General features: G+C 37.5%; 2 protein-coding genes across 2 annotated transcripts; one reads left to right on the top strand and one right to left on the bottom strand.

The window, feature by feature from the left end:
• Positions 1-282: 282 nt before the first annotated feature.
• LOC129504693 (olfactory receptor 52P1-like) lies at positions 283-1,200 on the top strand. Its single transcript, XM_055317502.1, has one exon. It carries the CDS (start codon positions 283-285, stop codon positions 1,198-1,200), a length of 918 nt encoding a protein of 305 aa, XP_055173477.1.
• A 7,103-nt stretch (positions 1,201-8,303) lies between these two features.
• On the bottom strand, positions 8,304-9,254 carry LOC129504732 (olfactory receptor 52A5-like). Its single transcript, XM_055317575.1, has one exon. It carries the CDS (start codon positions 9,252-9,254, stop codon positions 8,304-8,306), a length of 951 nt encoding a protein of 316 aa, XP_055173550.1.
• Between the last annotated feature and the right edge of the window lie 10,129 nt (positions 9,255-19,383).

A 19,383-nucleotide genomic window follows, 5' to 3' on the forward strand; every position in this document is an offset into this window, starting at 1 on the left:
ATGGAAATATAAAACTAGAACAGAAAAAAAATTGAACAGAGAAGAGAAAACTTAAAAAGAAGTCCATCTTATTTGCAAATAAAGATACCGGGGTCCATAACGGTGAAGTGATTAACCCAACAACTTACAGAAGTTTTAGAGAAGAGTCAGTCCTTTACATAGGCTATTTTAGTGTGCCTGGAATCTCCATAAATAAATAATTATTCTGTCAACTTGATTTCTTCCTATAGGAAACTAGCCTCACTACTTTGCACCAGGGCATGCAAACTCTCCAGTTTTAATATGGCAGACAATGCTACACATAGCTACATCTCATCTTTTTTCCTGGTTGGTATTCCTGGTTTGCAAGCTTTTCACTGCTGGATTGGCATCCCTGTCTGCCTCCTGTTTGCCCTGGCCCTGCTGGGGAACAGTGTAATCATCATCACCATCAAAGTAGAGCCCAGCCTCCACCAGCCTGTGTATTTCTTCCTTTGTATGCTGGCAGTGAATGACATGGCTCTTGTCTCTTCCACAGCCCCCAAGATGCTGGGTATCTTCTGGTTGGATGCTCACAAGTTTGACTTTAGTATCTGTCTAGCACAAATGTATTTTATCCACACATTCTGCATAATTGAGTCAGCCCTCTTGGTTGCCATGGCCTTCGACCGATATGTAGCTATTTGTATCCCACTGCGTTATACAACCATCTTGACAACACCAATGGTCACTAAACTGGGTCTAGCTGGTGTGATCCGAGCTACCTTTATGGTGTTGCCCTGTCCTCTTCTTATTAAAAGGCTACCATATTACACTAAATATGTTATCAATCATGCCTACTGTGAGCACATGGCTGTGGTGAAGCTGGCCAGTGCCAACACCCTCATTAACAGAGCATATGGAATCTCTGTGGCCCTTTCAGTGATGGTGTTGGACCTAGGGCTCATAGCCACATCCTATATCAAGATCCTTCAGGCAGTCTTCCGACTATCTTCTCAGAATGCCCGCTCTAAAGCGCTGGGCACCTGTGCTGCCCATGTCTGCACTCTACTTGTATCGTACACACCTGCACTATTTAGTTTCCTAACTCACCGTATTGGTAAGAAGGTACCTCCAAGCATTCATATAATTTTTGCAAGTTTGTATCTTTTGGTGCCTCCCACAGTCAATCCCCTGGTGTATGGTGTCAAGACCAAACAGATTCGTGACCGAGTGGTCTAGTCTCTTCCTCTCAAACAAGATTATTTCTGGAAACTAAAATATGATGTAAACACAAACCCATATTGGCAGATTCTGTTCTATGCAATCATGGTACATTAACAATAGTTGCAACTTTGTCCCCAACATACAATTTCTCAAGTCAGTTTTATTTCTCAGCAGGGATATTTGATGTTGTACATTTTTCTCTCTTTTTCCTTTTTAATATTTCCCTTTCTTTCTCTTGGAAATAAGCTTCATGGGAAGCGTTCAATAAATACTTGCAATAATTGTTATTTATTATTGACATTATTTTGTATTCTATATTTATGATTAATATTTTATGATATTCACAAATGTGAAGTAACTAGGTTAATTTTTGTAATGATTTAAAAATTCTCAGTATATTGGACAATGTAATTTATGAAAACAAATTATTTTCCAATTCACACTGTTACATGTACTGATTCAAAATTCTTCAGTAAAAGTCGTCACTTTCAAGTTTCATTTTACTTGTTATAACAGTTGTGATAATAGCATAACACTCAAATAATGATCACTGTGGGTTTGGCTGTTTACTAAGCCTTTTACATTTATTTACTCCTTTAGTCCACAAAACTATACTGTGATTTGGGTAATATTATTATTCTCCTCGTACCAAGTAGGAAACTGAGGCACAAAAAGGTTTAGTAAATTGCATAAAGGTAACTCCCCTAGCACATGGCAATGTAAAATTGAACACAGGGACTCTGGCTTTCAAAATACATGCTCTGTATTATGCAATATTGCCCACTAATATGCTTATACTTACTTGCCTTGTAAATATGATCTTAACCTTTTTAATTTTTTATCCCTCCTACATCTCCTCTTCTTTTCTATATTGTGGTAGATATTTCTTAAGTTTCTTTAAAATCCCTTATAAGTGATAAATCTACTGCAATATCATTGACAACACCCCAAGCAAGAATTGCTTCTACTTTACTAGAAAACTGTCAAATCAGTACAGCCTGGTAACACTATTACTATACAATCATTATATGGTTTCACTCATACGGGGAATATAAAAAGATAGTGAAAGGGATTATAGGGGAAAGGAGAGAAAATGAGTGGGAAAACTCAGAGAGGGTGACAAAACATGAGAGACTCCTAACTCTGGGAAACAAACAAGGGGCAGAGGGGGGGAGGTGGGCTGGGAGACGAGGTGACTGGGTGATGGGCACTGAGGGGGGCACTTGATGGGATGAGCATTGAGTGTTATATGTTGGCAAATCGAACTCCAATAAAAATATACATATAAAAATTAAAAATGTAAAAAACATATATATACTTTCAAAACTTAAGGAAAACTCTAAGATTCTGAAAACACTATTTACCCATATGTTATTCCCCTCTCCTTTTTCTTTTTTTAAAAATTTATTTCTTTACTCTTTTCCTTCAGTATCATTTGTTTTGATCACATTCATTCAGTGATGAAGTTGAAAATGTTTCACTTCTAAGTTTAATGTTGCTATGCATGGAACATAGAAGAAAATACATTGGACATATCTATAGAATGCTCTGTTCAAATGCTCTTTTACTTTAGATCATCATGGGATGTAGTGTTCTTTGATTGGAAATTGCTGGATTTTGACCAACATTGGTATATATTTTGTGGACAATTCATAAACATTTGTTTGTTCTCAAATGAATTAGTTCCTCAAAACTTTACTTTTTTAGATGTTTCATCTACAGCCATATTCTTGTTTGTCAAACTCAAGTTTAAATACTGCTCCCATAACTGATAGCTAGGTGAGTGTCATTTTTAACATTATAAATCCTAACTTCATCATTGGTAACGTGGAAAATAATTTTTAAACTTCATAGTGTTAAAGTAAGACTTTAATGAGACTACAGATGAAACAGTTTCACAGTAGTCAACACACCAATAGTCAATAGATTGACAATAGTCAACCTTCCAAACACACCAATTCTCACTGCTATGATAGGTATTGAAAATATGAAGATCGGGATCCCTTGGTGGCTCAACGGTTTGGCGCCTGCCTTCGGCCCAGGGCGTGATCCTGGAGTCCTGGGATCAAGTCCCACATCGGGCTCTCTGCATGGAGCCTGCTTCTCCTTCCCTCTGCCTGTGTCTCTGCCTCTCTCTCTGTGTGTGTCTCTCATGAATAAATAAATAAAATCTTAAAAAAAGAAAATATGAAGATCAACTAGTAAATTTATTTTTTCAAATATCTAAATAGAGCTCCCAACTGAGTATCTACTAGGAGATCCTATTATTTAATTTAACATGCCCCAAAGTGGATATTCTGCACTTACTCCCCCACCCAAACCATTATAAAAAATGTCTTCTCTCAGTGAATTACATGCCAAGTCACTGAAAAAAATTACACAAAAACAATTAATGTCATAGAGTATTTATTTTCAAATATAAGGCAAAGATACATGGAAACTAAGTGGTAAAAAATATTAAGTAAAGAGAAAATAAAATTCACCAGCCATCCCAGATAATGTAGACAAAAAATTAAAAATAATATAGTTAAAAACATGTAGATGATGGGGTGCTTGGGTGGCTCCATTGGTTAAGCATCTGACTCTTGATTTCAGCTCGGGTCTTGATCTCAGGGTCATGAGTTCAAGCCCAACATTGGAGCCTACTTTAAAGATAAATACGTAGATGATTATCAAACGACAGAAAAACATCAAGTCTGAGAAAATTCTAATTGATGAATATTGGAGGAGATACCAAGGAAAGGCTGATTTTAGCATTGAAGAGTGATGATAATATTACCAGGTAATAGGGGGAGGGTTTCCAAGTAGAGGTAACATTTCAACAAAAGTGAATAGACATAGTAAAAAAAATAAAATAAAAATGCCTGCAGAAGACAGTGATGTTATAAAAACAAAAGAAAAAAAAGCTTCAAGGAAAAACATACAATTAGAAAAGCAGTTGGTGGTATTTTTTGCTGTGCAAAAGCTTCTTATCTTGATGAAGTCCCAATAGTTCATTTTTGCTTTTGTTTCTCTTGCCGTCATGGATGAATCTTGCAAGAAGTTACTGTGGCCAAGTTCAAAAAGGGTGTTGCCTGTGTTCTCCTCTAGGATTTTGATGGAATCTTATCTCACATTAAGATCTTTCATTCAGGGGATCCATGGGTGGCGCAGTGGTTTAGCGACTGCTTTTGGCCCAGGGCGCGATCCTGGAGACCTGGGATTGAATCCCACGTCGGGCTCCCGGTGCATGGAGCCTGCTTCTCCCTCTGCCTGTGTCTCTGCCTCTCTCTCTCTCTCTCTCTCTCTCTCTGTGTGTGTGTGTGTGTGTGTGTGACTATCATAAAAAAAAAAAAAGATCTTTCATTCATTTTGAGTTTATCTTTGTGTATGGTGCAAGAGAGTGATCCAGTTTCATTCTTCTGCATGTGGATGTCCAATTTTCCCAGCACCATTTCTTGAAGAGACTGTCTTTTTTTTCCAGTGGATAGTCCTTCCTCCTTTGTCGAATATTAGTTGACCATAAAGTTGAGGGTCCACTTCTGGATTCTCTATTCTGTTCCATTGATCTACGTGTCTGTTTTTGTGCCAGTACCACACTGCTGTCTTGATGACCACAGCTTTGTAGTACAACCTGAAATCTGGCATTGTGATGTCCCCAGCTATAGTTTTCTTTTTTAAAATTCCCCTGGCTATTCAGGGTCTTTTCTGATTCCATACAAATCTTAATATAAGAAGCTTTTGCACAGCAAAGATACCGTCAACAAAACTCAAAGACAACCTACAGAATGGGAGAAGATATTTGCAAATGACGTATCAGATAAAGGGCTAGTTTCCAAGATCTATAAAGAACTTATTACACTCAACAGCAAAGAAACAAGCAATCTGATCATGAAATGGGCAAAAGACACGAACAGAAATCTCACAGAGGAAGACATAGACATGGCCAAAACGCACATGAGGAAATGCTCCGCATTACTTGCCATCAGGGAAATACAAATCAAAACCACAGTGAGATACCACCTCACACCAGTGAGAATGGGGAAAATTAACAAGGCAGGAAACAACAAATGTTGGAGAGGATGCGGAGAAAAGGGAACCCTCCTGCACTGTTGGTGGGAATTTGAACTGGTGCAGCCACTCTGGAAAACTGTGTGGAGGTTCCTCAAAGAGTGAAAAATAGATCTGCTCTATGACCCAGCAATTGCACTGCTGGGGATTTACCACAAAGATACAGATGCAGTGAAATGCCAGGACACCTGCACCCCAATGTTTATAGCAGCATTGTCCACAATAGCCAAACTGTGGAAGGAGGCTTGGTGTCCATCAAAGATGAATGGATAAAGAAGATGTGGTCTATGTATATAATGGAATATTCTTCAGCCATTAAAAATGACAAATACCCACGATTTGCTTCGACGTGGATGGAACTGGAGGGTATTATGCCGAGTGAACTAAGTCAATCGGAGAAGGACAAACATTTTATGGTCTCATTCATTTGGGAAATATAAAAAATAGTGAATGGGAATAAAGGGGAAAGGAGAAAAAATGAGTGGGAAATATCAGAAAGGGAGACAGAACATGAAAGACTCCTAACTCTGGGAAACGAACTAGGGGTGGTGGAAGGGGAGGTGGGCGGGGGGTGGGGGTGACTGGGTGATGGGCACTGAGGTGGGCACTTGGTGGGATGAGCACTGGGTGTTATTCTATATGTTGGCAAATGGAACACCAAAAAAAAATTTATAAAAATTAAAAAAAAAAGAAAAAGAAGAAGAAAAGCAGTTGGGACATCCAATAAGAGGAGATCTGGTGTGTGGCACTATGAAGGTCATTGGTCACCTTGGGAAACAAAGAATAGTACAATGGTAATGGTGAAAAGTCCATACAATCTTGCATATCATGGATGACACTGGTTTCAGGTGATAAATCTGGTCCAAACCCTGAACTTATGAATTACACAGCTACACTATATTTTGTACTTATAAAGCCTACCACTGTTCTTAATCAATCATATAGATTATGAATATGTCAAATCCATGGGACAAATCATTGCACAGAGATCAAATCCAGCATGCTGGATTGGAAAACAACAAGTAAATGTGTGACAGATGTTTGAAGCCAGATTTTTCACTGTTGGAATGGGACTTTAGCAATAAGCAAATTGAAGTAGTTAGAAAGATCCTTGTGGTAACAAATTCATGTTGCAGATATTAGTAAGAACTATAAATTAACTTAATTTAGATGCAAGTGTTTACATACAGAAACATTTATAGATATGTGTATGAACATAGGTTAGCTAACACACAAAATTCCTTGCTCTGTCACCTGAGAGAATTTAAAGCATACCTAAGTCCCCGTTCTTCGTTTCTAGTGCTACTCACCAATAAAAAGGACAAAACATCCCAGGGAAATCATAATTCTAGAACTGGGGCAGGAAATACCCAAGATTATCCTGGAACATCTTCCAATGCCATAAAGCAAAAAGTCACACACACACACACACACACAGTGAGGGGTAAGCCAAAAAGGAACAAAAGCATCCAATGGTCAGGATGAAACAGCATGAGCAATAAAATAAAGTAATATTGGATTATACTCAAATTATGACACAGATACCCATAAATCCATACTGATATAAATAAATGTTTAAAGAAATTAATAAGTAGGGAGAATAAATCAATTGCCTTGTAAAAAAATTCTAAATAATTTACTAAATTATGTATCTATTCTGTCCTCAAGGAGAAGGAACATAAATCCCTACTCCTTAAGTGTGGGCTAACTAGAGTAATTTTCCTTCCAAAAGCACAGTATGAAATGGTAATTAAAATGAAGAAACCTGACAAATACTATCTCAGATAAGTAATTATGCTCAATATACACAGTTAATCAATTATGTTGATAATATGCACCCTTGATATGTAATCAAAATGAGAATTTAACGTCTATGATTTTCCTCCCCAAAGCATGTAATTCCAACCTAATCATTACATAACATCAGATAAATTCCAATGGAAGAGATTCCTATGGAATACCTGAATGGCACTCTTCAATGTTCAATGTTGTCAAGGTCATTAGAAACAAGGAAAGTTTCAAAAATTATAACCAAGAGAAGCTTACAGAGACTTGACAACTAAATGCAATGTGTCATCCAGGATGGGATCTCTTAGGAAATAAAGGAAGTTAGGGAAAAATTAAAAAACTATAATAAAATATGGACTTTAGTAAATCATAATGTATCAATATTGATTCATGAACTATAACATATTAATGAAAGAAAACAATGATAAGGAAAACTGAGTAGGGAGTCTATGGGAACTCTCAGTAACTAGATATTCAAGTTTTTGTGAAACCAAATCATTTGGATTTAAAAGGTGTTTAAATTTGCATCCCAATACAAACTTAAACATTCATCTTAATTCTCAGATGAATGTCAGTCAGAAAATAATTGAATGGTGATGACAATTAAAATGATAAAGATGATGAGTTGGAGGAGCAAGATTACTGAAATTAGAAGACAAAAAAGAAATTAGTTCATGATCCTTGGAATTATCAACTTTATGAATTAATTTACTGTTTTTAAAGAACACAATGGAAATATTTTAATCAGAGGTTGACTATTTATTTATTTATTTATTTATTTATTTATTTTATTTTTATTTCTTTATGATAGTCACAGAGAGAGAGAGAGGCAGAGACACAGGCAGAGGGAGAAGCAGGCTCCATGCACCGGGAGCCTGACGTGGGATTCGATCCAGGGTCTCCAGGATCGCGCCCTGGGCCAAAGGCAGGCGCTAAACCGCTGTGCCACCCAGGGATCCCGAGAGGTTGACTATTTAAATTTACTTGTGTTTTTAAGAAATTTCCTCACTGAAATATTGAACTAAACTAAATTAAATTAAAGATTGACTAAACCAGAAGCAAATCTGCAAGTTTTCTGCCTTTAATGTCGTCTACTAATAAGTTGATTCTGTATACATAAATACTAATGGTTTAAATAGGAATGAGAGCCTGTCTCCAATGTAAAATCTAGAACTGTATCTTTCAGCAGCATAAATGAACTTGAGAAAGCACAAAATCGGATCCCAAACTACTATTTCTCAAATTGAATTTTATTATTTGAGAAAAAGTTAAGTGAGAAGTCAAGATGAATCTTTAGAGTGGAAAACCTTGGACACTCGATCTCGAATCTGTTTGGTCTTCACCCCATACACTATAGGATTGAGCAAAGGAGGGACAAGAAGGTAAAGGTTGGACAGAAGGATATGAATGTAGGGTGGAATATGGAACCCAAACCTGTGTGTAAAGAAGGAGAAGAAACCAAGGAGATAAAACTCAAGGAAGACACAAATATGGGCAATGCAGGTGTTGAAGGCTTTGAGCCTAGCTTCCCTCTGAGGCAGATTGAAGACAGTTATAAATATTCGGATGTAGGAGAGTGTGATGAAGATTATGTCAAATCCAAGTATAGTGAAGGCCACAAAGAGACCACAGATCTTGTTGACTCGGATGTCTTCTGCTGCCAACTTCACAATGGCCATGTGCTCACAGTATGAATGGGAGACCACAGTGGTCCGGAAGTGTTTCAGCCGACATTTGATGAGGATGAGACATGGAGCTACAAGGAGGGCTGCTCTGAGCGTCACTCCCACTCCAATTTGAGTGAGAAGGTGGTAGGTAAAGATGGTTGCGTGTCTCAGGGGAAAACAGATGGCCACATAGCGGTCCAGGGCCATGGCCAGCAGAATTCCTGATTCAATGCATTGGAAGGTGTGGATAAGCCACATCTGAAAGAGACAGGCATCAAAGTATATGTCAGGCAGATGAAACCAGAAGATGCCTAGCATTTTTGGTAGGATGCAGGTGCTGAGAGCAATGTCTGTTGCTCCAAGCATTGCCAGGAAGAGATACATGGGCTCATGGAGGCTGCGTTCTGATTTGATGATGACCAGGAGCAGGCAATTCCCAAACAGAGCAATGATGTACATGGCACAGAAAGGAATTCCGATCCAGAACTGCACAGACTCCAAGCCGGGGATCCCAATCAGTGTCAGCACCGGGGGCATGAAGATCGTGCCATTGAGCTGGAACATCTTGGCTTAGAGCTACTTGATTAGTGTTGCAAATTTTGTATTGGGTTTCTCTTTGTTCTCATCTAGATTTATTGAAATTTCTAGAAACAGAAATTAAATGTGTTTTTAAAGGGCATTTTGTCAAGCATAGCTGTTGACTGATTGTGTAATTCTAGGAATGCACAGACAGGCTCCCCAAATTCTCTGCCTCAGTCTCTGTGTCTACCTCTCTCCATGAAGGCACACAAATACACAGGACAATTCAATATGCAAAGCAGACCCACTCACATCTGAAACTGTAAGTGCATTTGTGGCCATTTGTCAGTTAAAGAATGTTAGTTTGGTTTTATAATAGGTTCAAGAACTTAGGATGTTACATGTATTTTTTTATTGTTTTGTTATTTATTTCATGTCTCCATGGACTTTATGCTGTCTATTCTTTTAAATAACTTTTAGAAACAGATACAGGGATCCCTGGGTGGCACAGCGGTTTGGCGCCTGCCTTTGGCCCAGGGCGCGATCCTGGAGACCCGGGATCGAATCCCATGTCGGGCTCCCGGTGCATGGAGCCTGCTTCTCCCTCTGCCTGTGTCTCTGCCTCTCTCTCTCTCTCTCTGTGTGACTATCATAAATAAATAAAAATTAAAAAAAATAAGATTATAGAAAACAGATACAATAAAAAAGAGGAGGTGAGTGAAACCATTTGCCTGTCAGAGATCTTTCTTTCTAAAACTATGATTCATTGTAAATCCCTTTACTAAGCAATTGGTTAGTATCTAGGAACTGTGGGTTAAGTTAAATTTAAAAAAAAAAAGAGCTCTCAATGTCATCAAAGAGATTAAATAGGTATGCTAAGTATGATAAAATAAGATTTTAAGTTTAGAGGGAAGTAAAGCCTCATGTATAATTCTATGGGATATCAATGTAGGAAAAGCTCACACTAGGGGGAATTGACAAAGACAAGACCGAGAGGGGAGATTTTCATTGAAGATGTTACATGTATTAATTTTGTTTTTACCCAAGTGGAATTCACAGGCAGTCATTAGTCTGCAGTCAATGCAAAGACAGGAAAAAAAGAAACATTCACCATTCTGAGCAGTATTCTATACCAATGGAAAATAGGAAGTTACAAAGTAGTGACCTATACCTTAAAGACAACAATCTATCCATGAATATGCATTGTTTAATAAAAAGTTAAATGTCTTTATGCTTAGGAAAGGAAAACTTAATATTATTAAGATGTCATTTATTATAGACTTGATGCAATGTAAGTATCATCAAAATCCCAGCAGGTCACATTGTGTATATGTACAAACTGTTCTTCATTCAGTTAATATGTAAAGGGGAAAGACCCAAAATAGCAATAGGCACTAGAAAAGAACAAAATGGAAACAAATAGAAGTGAGAGCCCATAAATAGACACACACGTATACAGAATTAACTGACACATGAACAAAGGCAATTTAATGGAGAAGGAATATCTTTTCCACTAATGGTGCTGGAACGACTGCATATCCACATGCAAAAATAAATGGATGTAGACATAGACCTTACACCTTTCACAAAAATTCACTCAAAGTGGATCACAGTACTTCTAGGTGGGAAATAAACTATAAAAATTCTAAAAGAGAGGATTGGATAACATGTAGGAGACCATGGCCCTGACAGTCAACTTTTTGTTAACTTTTAAAGTATGATCCATGAAAAAAAAAATTAAGTTGATCTTCATTAAAGTTGGAAACCATCTGTTCGGTGAAAGACATGGTTAAGAGAATTAAAAGACAAATCACAGACAGGGACCAAATATTTACAAAGTAAGTATTTGATTAAAGGACTTTTATCCAAAATGTACAAAGAACTCTTAAAACTCAACAATAAGAAAGTGAACAAATTAAAAATGGGCAAAAATCTGAACATAAACCTCAACCAAGAGGAGGATATATTGATGAAAAATGAGCACATGAAAAATGTTTAACATCCTAGGTTATGGAATTTCAGAATGAAACAACAGTGCAATATTACCACACACTTTTTTCAATTGCCTGAAATTTAAGACTCTGATGTGTTAACTGCTGGTAAGGAAGTGGGTCAACAAGAATTCTCATTCATTAAGGGTGAAGATGCAAAATGGCACAGCCATGTGGGAGACAGTGCACAAAGCTAACCATAGGCTTATCATGAAATCCAGTAATTGTGCTCCTAAGTATTATCCAAGTGAATTAAAAGCTTATGTAAACACAAAGCTTGTGCATGAATATTAATAGTGTCTTTATTCACAATCGCCAAAACTGGGAAGCAACCAATATCTCTATCATGTATACACAAACTGTGATACTTCCACATGATGAAGTATTCAGTGACAATAAGAAAGGAACTATCAAGTCCCAAAAGATTTGGAGAAACTTTAAGTCCATGTTGCTAAGTGAATGAGGCTGCCCTGGAAAAGCTACCTACATGGGATTCCTACATATAATATTCTAGAAAGTAAAACTATAGAGACAGTACTCACCAGGGTTTCAGGGAGAAAAAGAGATGGGTGAATAGGTGGAGCCTAGGACTTTTTTAAGGTAGAAGAATATTCTATAAGGTACAACAATAATGGCTATAAATAAGATATCAAGCATTTGTCCAACCCCAAAGAAATGTAGAACACAAAGAATGAGCTCTAATGTAAATTATGTACTGTAGTTAATAGTAAATATAAAAAAAACTAATACCAATTTGCTCATCAGTTGCAACAAATGTACCACACTACTGCAAGACGTTAACTGCCAGAGAAAATGTAGGATGGGAGAGGAAGAGAGTGTACTTTCTGCACAATTTTTCTGTAAACCTGAAACAAACTGATTTCAAATAAACTGTATTGAAAGTCTTTTCAAATATACCCTAGGAAAAGAGCCTCCAGTATCCCAGATAAAATTAGATAACAGCACAAAATAAAATTGATGATGGTAAACAGCAAATTAGACACATTCGCCTAAACTTGATGCAAGGATAAATGTTCTTACTGAAATTCAGATAAGCATTTTGGATATTATGTACAGAAAATGGTGCTTGATAGAATAATGGCCTAAAATGAAGTTAGACTATGTTGAATTTCTCTTGGAAAACTTTCTCATATCCATATCTGCTCAATAAATAATATTGTTTCAAAGAATAGATGGTAATTATTAATTCTAAACAAGATAATTTTAGTAAAATAAATCTGATAATATCAACACAAGTATTTAAAATATCACGGAAGATATAAAACATGTCTTTATTCAATGAAATTCATTGCTATGATTATTGATGAAAAATATTTTTCATATATTTCTTACTACAATTATTATATTCCTTACATAAAGTCTCTTTGGTTTTTGGTTGGATGGGTGGAATAAAATGCATGGAACACACAACTGGCTTTAATACAGCCAGGAAAAAAGAGATTAAAATTGTCCTGAACCTGGCAATGCTAATTAGAAAATACAAATTTTGTGGAACTGTCCTCTTTAATCCAAGTGTGGCATTGCATCACACCCCTAACCCAACCCTTAAACCATTTCCTTTCTCTTCCAAATCCCTGCTCCTCTAAAACCCACCCTTGGATGTCAATGCACAGCGCAGTTTCCTGTTTACTGTCATTCATTCCTCTGGGAGAATGTTAGTATTTGTTCCAGTTTAAACATTGCTTGCACATCGCATAACTATGACATTCTCACATTCACTTTGAAGTTTTTCCTTCTCTTTGGTACAATAGTAATACCAAAGGAATTCAGTTAAGTTCGATCTGAGTGCTTTTCCTGATATTTCCCATGTAAAAGACACTGTGCCAGGGGCTGAGCAAACACACATGACATCTGCAGAATTTGCCTGCAGCAAACAATGAGGCTACACTCTTGTTGACTCCTTTAGGTTGCAGCTCTATTCTCCCAACAGGACATCTGGCCCTGTGCTTAGCCTGGAGCATGCATTCAGATCGCACGTCTTCAACTTAATAATGTTGTTGATCTTCAACATAAATATCAAGCATTAGCTTTATTTTTCTCATTTATAATGGCAGATGTTGATAGAAATGACTCAGTCAATTGCTGGTTCTTTGGGCCTTTGCTCTTGCAAAGCTCATTCTGCCCCAAAAAGCAGCAGACAGGTTGTAGATATAAGAGGCTATCCACACAAACTGTCCCCTTGTGTGATTTCAACACATCTAAATGCCTTCTCCTTTGAAAGGACATGAATTGTGCATGTATACAAAATTTAGGGGGTATCCTCCAAGATAACCTCTGTACTGAAGGATCAATTAATTGAAAACTTCACTTGTCTGATGCTCTAACCATTTGCCTCAGGGATCACTGGGTAATCCACGGCTCAGATAAATGTGAAATCACGGCTCTACAGCCATTGCATTATTTTATTTCTGATATATGTCCAGAATCCATGGGCTGGAACCTTGTTGTAACTCTCTGGATTGATTTATTATTCTGTTGCTGGTTCTTGATATTCCTCTCGCATAGTCTTACTTCCCTAAGCACATCTTTTTTTTTCTTTTTTTTTTTTTTTAAGATTCACACACACACACACACAGAGAGAGAGAGAGAGAGAGAGAGAGAGAGAGAAAGGCAGAGACAAGGGCAGAGGGAGAAGCAGGCTCCATGCAGAGAGCCCCACGTGGGACTTGACCCCGGGACTCCAGGATCACGCCCTGGGCTGAAGGGAGGCACTAAAACTGCTGAGCCACCCAGAGATTCCCTCCCTAAGCACATCTATTCTATTACTATTCTATCTCTCCTTCCTTTCTCTCTCTCTCTCTCTCTCTCTCTCTCTCTCTCTTTCACACACGCAGACACACAGAGACACTTCAAAAAATGTTGTCAGGTCCATTTCAGGTATTTGTAATGTGTACAGATCCTTTTCTCTTTCCAGTGCAAGAAAGAAAATGTTTAATCTCCAAGGAAACTGTCTTCCCACCTGCACCATCTCCAGGTTTTCATGCTTGCTGGTCACTTTCTTTGGCCTTCTCTATTAGCTCTAACAAAGACAAAGCTCATCTGTGACCACATCATGCTAGACTTAGAACCACCTGAAGGAAGCTTTATTCTGAGGATGACTTGATACCTAAGGGAAAGCTAGTTTCTATGAGGATGAGATGTAGTGGATCCGAATATCAATGGATATTATATCTACCTAAAAAGGCTCAGAACCCTGGCATTCCTTATCTGATTCATTATAAGAAACTTTGGTTTTGGCCTCTCTGCTTCTTTTTGTGCCATCAATTCATTAGCAGTTAAACATGTGTGAAGTCAGTTTAAATTTTTACAAAATAATTTAGGCAGATGTATATGATGGATGCCCTTCAAATAGACAAGAGAACTCTAATTCCACACAATGTGGACCTCTACCCCTCACTTGTGTTAGATGACTACAGATTTTCCTCTTTGGCAGGTGCATAAGTAGGTTGTATGAATTTGATTTCAGAGACATCATGAACTTCTGACTATGAGGCAAAACAATTGCCATCTAATTTCCCTTGTTCTTGAAGAGATTTTTAAGGGCTGTGAATCTGAAGGTTTTTTTTTTTAAATTTGCTCTTTAATTTGCCACTTTTCCTGACTAAGACAGGTCCTTAGTATCTCTCTTCCTTGATTCCAATCTTTAATCCCTAATACCCTCATAAAAGCCCTTAGTATCAGGCCAGTATTCTTAATTTACTATCATTACATCTTCAATCATGCAAGGCCTCCTTTGTGTAATTCCGTCCATCTAAGTTTCCTTCTACCCTTCAATGCTTAAGATCAATCTATCCTACATTCTCCCCAGAAAAATTCTTTGATCAATGCAGTCCTGAAATTGTTGTTTCTCTATCCTCCTCATTCTTTAAACATGTTTTTCCTTTCAATATGTGCTGATGTATCAGCCTACACATTCTTTCAGAATGTAACTTGTTTAATGACATTATTGACTTCAAAATCACATTTACCTAAATTTTCCAAATTAAAGAAAAGCAACTGATTAAAAGGCATAGAATTTTTATATTTAGAATATAGAAATCGCAGGTTAAAGGAGACAAGTGTTCATGTATCTGGATTTTATTTTTCTGTCCTAGCAGAAACACTAATATACTGTTTTAATGATTGAGAATGAGGAAAATAAGTGTTTCATTTTGTTTTCCTTTTTTTTTAAATCTCCATGAATAAAAGCTCTCATTTATGTATCACATTCATAGAACTTCATAGAACCATACAATAAGACTATCCATTGAAAAAAGCAGTTCTTCAATAAATGGTGCTGAGATAGTTTGACAGCTATGTGCAGAAGAATGCAGACCATTTACCTACACCATACACAAAGATATACTCAAAGTGGTTGAAAGATCTAAATGTGAGACAAGATTCCATCAAAATCCTAGAGGAGAACACAGGAAACACCCTTTTTGATCTTGGCCACAGCAACTTCTTGCAAGATGCCTCTGTGAAGGCAAGGGAAACAAAAGCAAAAATGAACTATTGGGACTTCATCAAGATAAAAAGCTTCTGCACAGCAAAAGAAACAGTCCACAAAACTAAAAGACAACGTACAGAATGGGAGAGGATATTTGGAAATGACCTATCAGATAAAGGGCTAGTATCCAAGGTCTATAAAGAACTTATTAAACTCAACAGCAAAGAAACAAACAATCCAGTCATGAAGTGGGCAAAAGACATGAACAGAAATTTCACCAAAGAAGACATAGACATGGCCAACAAGCACATGAGAAAATGCTCCACATCACTGGCCATCCGTGAAATACAAATCAAAACCACAATGAGATACCACCTCACACCAGTGAGAATGAGGAAAATTAACAAGACAGGAAACAACAAATGTTGGAGAGGATGTGGAAAAAGGGGAACCCTCCTGCACTATTGGTGGGAATGTGAACTGGTGCAGCCACTCTGGAAAGCTGTGTGGAGGCTCCTCAAAGAGTTAAAAATAGACCTGCCCTACGACCCAGCAATTGCATTGCTTGGGGTTTGCCCCAAAGATACAGATGCAGTGAAAGACTGAGACACCTGCACCCCAATGTTTTAGCAGCAATGTCCACAATAGCCAAACTGTGGAAGGAGCCTCGGTGTCCATCGAAAGATGAATGGATAAAGAAGATGTGGTTTATGTATACAATGGAATATTCCTCAGCCATTAGAAACGACAAATACCCACATTTGCTTCGATGTGGATAGAACTGGAGGGTATTATGCTGAGTGAAGTAAGTCAATCGGAGAAGGACAAACATTATATGGTTTCACTCATGGGGAATGTCAAAAATAGTGAAAAGGATTATAGGGGAAAGGAGAGAAAATGAATGGGAAAAATCAGAGAGGGTGACAAAACATTAGAGACTCCTAACTCTGAGAAATGAACAAGGGGTAGCGGACGTGGAGGTGGGCGGGGGGATGAGGTGACTGGGGTGATGGGCACTGAGGGAGGTACTTGACAGGATAAGCATTGGATGTTATATATTGGCAAATCGATCTCCAATAAAAATATATACATATTAAAAAAAGGACCATAAAATAATTTTCAGGAAATTACCCTAAAAATATATACAAGAGATACTATTCATGCACATGTTACTCATCCTATTTTTTTGTTGTTGTTACTCATCCTTGTATTCTGACATATATTTCATTTTTATTTCCAGTATATTGTGATCTAGTGTTATTTTTCTCTTATTCAGGGCCATATCCCCCCTCTTCCTAACCCACATTATTTTCCTGCTTTTTATTTGTTTTGAGACACATTAGCTACTCTTTGGTCATATGACCAAATGTCTTTATTCCTTTAATTGCCCACCAGTCGGTGTCCGAAAAATCTCAAATTTTGATTAGTCTATTCAGTTTTTTCAACAGAGAAAATCACAATTCTTAAAGAGTTGCCAGGGGCACTTGGGTGCCTCAGTGGTTGACAGTCTGCCTTTGGCTCAAGTCTTGATCCAGGGGTCCTGGGATTGAGTCCCACATCAGCCTCCCCACCAGGAACCTGCTTCTCCCTCTGCCCCTCTCTGTATATCTCTCATGAATGAACAAATAAAATCCTTAAAAAAAGAGCTGCCTCAAAATTAATGCAGCTCTCAAATTCCTGACTGATTTCTAGACATTATGTCTAAATCCCACCTCTCTGTGAATTTGCTTTGATAACCTCCTTCTGTCATTCTCTCTCTCCCATAAAATGCAGTTACAATACATATATGCATATACAAATTGTATCTTTAAAAAATCTACTTATTTATTCATGAGAGAGACACACACATTGAGAGAGAGAGGCAGAGACACAGGCAGAGGGAGAAGCAGGCTCCATGCAGGGAGCCCGATGTGGGACTCGATCCCGGGTCTCCAGGATCACACCCTGGGCTGTAGGTGGCGCTAAACCGCTGAGTCACCCAGGCTGCCCTCAAAGTTCCTTTGAATTAAATTCACCTTTTTCATTGTTGTTGACAGGACTTTCTCCCTATGTCCCTCATTCCTGTCAACCTATAAGTAGGAAATATCTATCTTAAAATGTTTGGGAAGATAATTCCTATGCTTAGTTTCAGTTCACCACTCACTTTGCCAAAACGTGAAGATGAAAATGAAAAATGATTCATAAAACTGTTGAGATTAGAAAAAATGTTTAGATGAGAGTCATCTTTCTTTAACCTTTGGTAATCTCCCTCTAAATATTTTTTTTTTCCTCTAGGACTGTCTCTCTGACTCTGTCTCTTTCTTTTATTTTTACTTCCATCTCTCCAATATAGACAAGAGCAATATATTCATTTTCTTACTTCTGATGCCACATAGTGGTTAACTTCATTATTGACTGGTTGTAGGTGGATGAGAAAATCCATCTAATTCAGTTAGAATTAGGAAAACAGATTTTTTTTTGCCTGATATTCTAGAATTCTGATTTAATCTACCTTCACCAACATGCAAATCAATCTCACTTGATCAAAATATCTATAAGAAGACCTATTATTGTATTTGTATACTCAATAAACATATTTCATTTTTTTCCAGAAAAAATAGCTAACCTACCATTCCTTCAAACTCAGTCATACATTTAATGCCTAAATGCTTAGCTTATAAGGGATGATCTTTAGTACATACTATTAAACAGTGTTGTTTTTGCTACCTTTAACTGAACTTATTGTTGCCGATTTATTGTCATAAGAAAGTGTATATTAGAACTTAAAAAGCCATTTGAGATTCTATACTTTCATTATACTTTCCTTTCCTCATAGTATGTTTTCCCTTAGATTTCCTCCCATACCCAATGTGTTTACTACCTAACAAATAATTGTTTACATTCAACTCTCACCTCAGAATCAGCTCCTCTAGGAAACATTTCCTGTTCTCAAGCAGAATCACAAATTCCGCCTCTGTGTCCTCAGGGCAAGATAGTGACTGGTTACTAACTGCATCCTAGTAGGAATTAATTGATTTAGCAGTTTACTTTCCCTGGATCTGTTTAATACCAAAAAATGCATCACATTTAACGTGGATGCAAATCCATTTGCTCTATTTCCAGGAGTATGTCTAGATGGAGAAAGATTAGAAAATACAAAGAATCGGGACCCCTGGGGGGCTCAGCGTTTTAGTGCCGCCTTCCGTCCAGGGCGTGATCCTGGAGTCTCTGGATCCAGTCCCACATTGGGCTCCCTGCATGGAGCCTGCTTCTCCCTCTGCCTGTGTCTCTGCCTCTCTCCCTCTCTCTGTGTCTCTCATGAAGAAATAAATAAAATCTTGAAAACAAGAAAATACAAAGAATTAGTGTAAGAAAAACATTAGGAATTTTAGTTTCATGATGTGTAAGCTTTCTTGTTTGCAATCCTACATTATCTTTACATATACACGAGTCAGGACACAAACCTACTTTAATGAAAGATCTGGAGGCATTCACTTTGGATAAGAGAAGAAAGAAAGGTGAAAAATGTTCTTCCAAGAACTTATATCTTGGGTCAAATCTGACAACTGAAGTCTTATATTCCTTTAAGGATTTCTGCTCAGAGTGACTTCTTATGCAGAATTAGGAGGTGCAGTTCCCCCACACTCCCTTTGGATCCTTTCTAAATATTTCTCCATCTAGATTTCAGAGACACCTATGAAGAGCACATACTCACAAGTTTAATTCTTCAGTCTTCTATGTGCACTCACCTACT

This window comes from Nyctereutes procyonoides, unplaced genomic scaffold, assembly GCF_905146905.1.
Source record: "Nyctereutes procyonoides isolate TBG_1078 unplaced genomic scaffold, NYPRO_anot_genome, whole genome shotgun sequence".
In the NCBI taxonomy this organism is placed as follows: Eukaryota; Metazoa; Chordata; class Mammalia; order Carnivora; family Canidae; genus Nyctereutes; species Nyctereutes procyonoides.

Coding starts and splice junctions, on each gene's coding strand:
- LOC129504693 (XM_055317502.1), top strand. CDS start 283: ATGGCAGACAATGCTACACATAGCTACATCTCATCTTTTTTCCTGGTT.
- LOC129504732 (XM_055317575.1), bottom strand. CDS start 9,254: ATGTTCCAGCTCAATGGCACGATCTTCATGCCCCCGGTGCTGACACTG.